Genomic DNA, 4,191 nt, shown 5'->3' with positions numbered 1-4,191 from the left:
CACAGATGCTGTGAATTATTCTGAAGTAAGGACTGCAGTGACAGTATTCAGACTTCTACATATAAAACTAACCCTGAATCATCGTGTTTATTTTACTCGAACTTTGTCACTAAATACGCAGAAACTATACTATGTATACTTAAATCTACAGACAGAGAAATCGACAGGAAGATATATTATGGTTGGGTATTATGTACATAACCAGAACTTTGTAAAGATAGTGAATAAAAAGATAAATTAGATATAGTTTATGTAAAATTAAAATAAGAAGTTTAAAACACAAATATTGTATCACACCATAAATTCCTTCTATGAAAATAACATAAAGGAGAAATGGCATTTTACAATGGCATCATAGCAAAAATAAAAGCCCCATTATTTCATGAGGCATACTTTCCATCACAAAAGTTATTTAAATAATTTAGTACTCAGTAATTTTCAAGTGTGAGAAGAGGCTCAGCACTCGGTCCCGAATCTGTTTTGTCTTGATACCATACACCAAGGGATTGACTGTGGGGGGCACTAGAAGGTACAGGGTGGACAAGATGATGTGCACACTTGGAGGCACATTCTTGCCAATGCGATGAGTTAGGAAGCTAAACAGTGCAGGTGTATAAAAGGCAAGAATGGTGCACACATGGGCAGCACAGGTGCCCAAGGCTTTAGAGCGGGCTCTCTGGGAAGAAAGTCTGAACACTGCCTGGAGAATTTTTACATAAGATGTGGCTATCAGCCATAGATCCAATAGTATCACAGAAAGGGCCACTGAGATTCCATATGCTCTGCTAACAAGAGTGTTTGCACTGGCTAATTTCACCACAGCCATATGCTCACAGTAGGCATGATTGATAATATAGCTTGTGTAGTAGGGCAGCCTCTTAATGAGAAAAGGACAAGGCAAACCCATGAACAGAGCTCTGCTCAAGCCAACAAAGCCCAGTTTAATAACCATAGATGTTGTAAGAATGGTTGAATAATGTAGTGGGATGCAAATGGCCACAAAACGATCAAAAGCCATGGCTACCAAGATGGCTGACTCAAAAATACACAGTGTGTGGATAAAGTACATTTGAGTTAGACAGACATCAAACTCAATCCAGTGTTCATTAAACCAGAAAATACCAAGCATTTTCAGGGCTGTGGAACAGGTTAGAAGCATATCAGTCATTGCCAGCATGCAAAGGAAGAAATACATAGGTTGGTGGAGGCTTGGTTCTAGTTTGACAGTAGCAATGATTATGCTGTTCCCCAGCAAGGTGAGGACAAACAGGAAACAGACAGGAATGCTGATGAAGCAATGAAAATTTTCCAAGCCAGGAATACCAACCAGGTAGAAAAATGAAATGTAGTGATGTGTTGTATTGTTTACCATATTATAACTGGGAATATTTCAAGTTTAGTAAATAATAACTAGGATAATCTCCAAAATGCAGAGATGGATTGCAAAGCATTTCTTTTAAGGATCTTATGTTTGGAATCTAGAAATGCAAACCTAGATCTCCATAATGCTAGAAAGGCTCAGGTAAACTAACCCATCCTATGGAGCGTCAGCAACTTTATCTGCAAAAGAAAATATTAAATTCATTACATATGCTAATTGTTGATTTTATCAACTGAATATTTAATTAAATATTACTGCAAAATTTTCATTTTCTACGGAAAATGAAGTTAATAAAATAAATACATATTGTGCTTAAGCCAATGATTAAGAAATTGAAATAATATGGAGACATAAACATAAAATATGCAAATGTTCCAATAATTAGAAGCTATTTTGCTATTTCATTTCTTAAAATGCTGCTGTTAGTCTTTGTTGTTATCATAACTAAATAGTTGAGCATTCACATAATGTATAATATGAACAAAGAATGTCATAGACAATATATGATTTAATATCCACAAAATCAAATTTTTAAATATTTCATAATTTCAAGGAGAAAATATGCAATTTTAAATACCTTCTTAACTTCACTATTTTTGGCAATGGGTGGCCATTCATTTGGTAACCCATACAAAGTTTCTATGTGCAGAATTGGTTGGGTTTAAGACACAGAAATCCTAAACAAATACAAAGAAGAGAAGCAAAAGTAGATTGGTCGTGTTAAAGTTATCCTCTTTGGAAGATAGAAAGAGGGGAGTGATTAATAGGATTATTGATAATTATCCTCCATCAGGACAACACAGGCTGCCTCTTCTGTGTAATGGCTAAGACACATGGCATAGCTATATGGCACAAAAAAAGGTTTTTTTATTTTACTGTTTTCTTCTTTATTTAATTTTTTTCATTTTTTTATAGTAACCATTGTTCTCCCTCACTTCCCTTCTCCCGGGTCAAGAAATAACAACTTTTTCTGTTTAGGAAATTTTGGTATTTCTAACATCTTATTTGATGAAAATGTGATCTATCAATGAGCTCAAGTTTCATTTGGGGGACTTGGAAGTTTAGCATGGATGGCTCAGGTTTGATTTTTAATATGTTCAGGGAAAGAGGTTACTCTATAATTATGATCTTCTGTCACTTTTACTAAACAAGATTAATCTCTTAAAATGACATCTGGTGTTAGACAATCAAACATACAATTGACAATTTGGATATAACTGGGCTTTATTATTATTTTTTTATCTGTAAATACATCTCTCTTTATTTGTATAGCAAAACAATATTTAAGATTTTAGGAGTAGATTTCTGGTAATTTCTATGACCAAGTGGACAATTCACAGTCCCCATGTTAAATCTTTGTTTAATTCATCAATGCACTCTTAAAGTTGTAAGATGTTTACAAAATGCTATTTAATATATATTCATAAATATATGAATACAGAATAAAATTTGTGGTTTGGATAATTTGAAGATAAAAAAACAGTAATGCAATCTGAATAGAATTAGTATGTGTAAGCACATACATTAAATGGTGCATTCTGATTTCTCCTAAACAAGAAAAAGAGTTCTGTAAAGGCATTGTTACCACTACTACTAATTCAGAGAGGAAGAAATTGGAATGGGAATTTCTTTTTCAAAATCACCAGCAGAAATGAATTTAACAATGAGACTTCTATACTACCTAAGAGATAACTGGGCTTTATTTTAAGCACAGTTATGATCATGAGAGGCAAATTAGCACACCTTCATTTTTTTCTCATAGTTTAGCAAGGACACCTTACTGATATAAATAATACATTTGTTCTTGCTAAATATGTGCAATAATTATAAGCATATCATTATGTTTCCTATAAGTTTAAGTTCATGATGGCAATGTGTATATTCTGTTTCAAGAGAAAAGAAGCAAAGCCATTTCCTCTATAACATCTTTTCCTAGGTTCCTAGGGTGTGCATATTTGCTGACATTTTATTTGGTGGCAACACTAGTCACCCAGTCATAAACATCAGATGTCTTAAAAGGGTCCTTGTCACCTGGATTCTATCAACTCTGATGTTTCGCCAACAGTTTCTAACTCTCATCCTGTCAGTTTTCCCCCTTTTCCATCCAATGTCAGTTTCATTCACCAGACTTAGAGCACAAGAAGGAACTTACAGAAAGCCAATAAACAGTCTGTCAGTTCTCAGGGGAAAACCAGAAGCTCTTAGCGTATTGTTTATTTTCACAAGCATTTCATAGATACTTTTTCAACTTTTACCTAAAGCCTTTGACCATGCTTAGATGGACAGTATAACTCACAGTTATTGTCCAGACTTCCTTTTCTTCCCTGCCTTCTTGGAACAGTCTTCCAATTTGTTATCACAAGTAACATAACAAGAAATCATCCCATAACAGAAAATAACATAATTATTTCATGAACAATAAGATACTTGGAAATAATTACTTCATAACTAGCAAATATAACTATTCAGATACCTATTAGTTACTAGGTATCATTCAAATTAATAACAAATAATGCCATTTCATTGTGTTCAGCATTCATGACTTACTTGCCTTTACCTTCTCTATATAGGGTACTGTCTTATAATCTCTAGTACAGTGAGGATGGTGTTGCATCATGCAGGCAGCACTCTGTAAAGCCAGTAGCCCTGGTTCCTGTGGGCTAGTCCAATGCTCAGGGGGCCCCTCAGATTCACAGAGGGGGTGTCCCTTGGGAAACCCAGAATCACAGAGAAAATAATTAGAACATCATGTAGCACAGAACAGTATGTCACCCTTCTCAGTCAGGTTGGCTAATCCTGTACATTCTACA

At 34.6% G+C, this 4,191-nt stretch overlaps 1 protein-coding gene across 1 annotated transcript; it reads right to left on the bottom strand.

Annotated features, from left to right (window-relative positions):
* Positions 1–421: 421 nt before the first annotated feature.
* LOC143272257 (olfactory receptor 52K1-like) lies at positions 422–1,500 on the bottom strand. Its single transcript, XM_076566127.1, has one exon. It carries the CDS (start codon positions 1,370–1,372, stop codon positions 422–424), a length of 951 nt encoding a protein of 316 aa, XP_076422242.1. The 5' UTR covers positions 1,373–1,500.
* Positions 1,501–4,191: the final 2,691 nt, after the last annotated feature.

This window comes from Peromyscus maniculatus, chromosome 1 (genome assembly GCF_049852395.1).
Source record: "Peromyscus maniculatus bairdii isolate BWxNUB_F1_BW_parent chromosome 1, HU_Pman_BW_mat_3.1, whole genome shotgun sequence".
Classification (NCBI taxonomy): Eukaryota; Metazoa; Chordata; class Mammalia; order Rodentia; family Cricetidae; genus Peromyscus; species Peromyscus maniculatus.
The sequence above is the reverse complement of the archived record's forward strand: the minus strand, read 5'-3'. Positions and strand labels throughout refer to the sequence as shown.

Coding starts and splice junctions, on each gene's coding strand:
- LOC143272257 (XM_076566127.1), bottom strand. CDS start 1,372: ATGGTAAACAATACAACACATCACTACATTTCATTTTTCTACCTGGTT.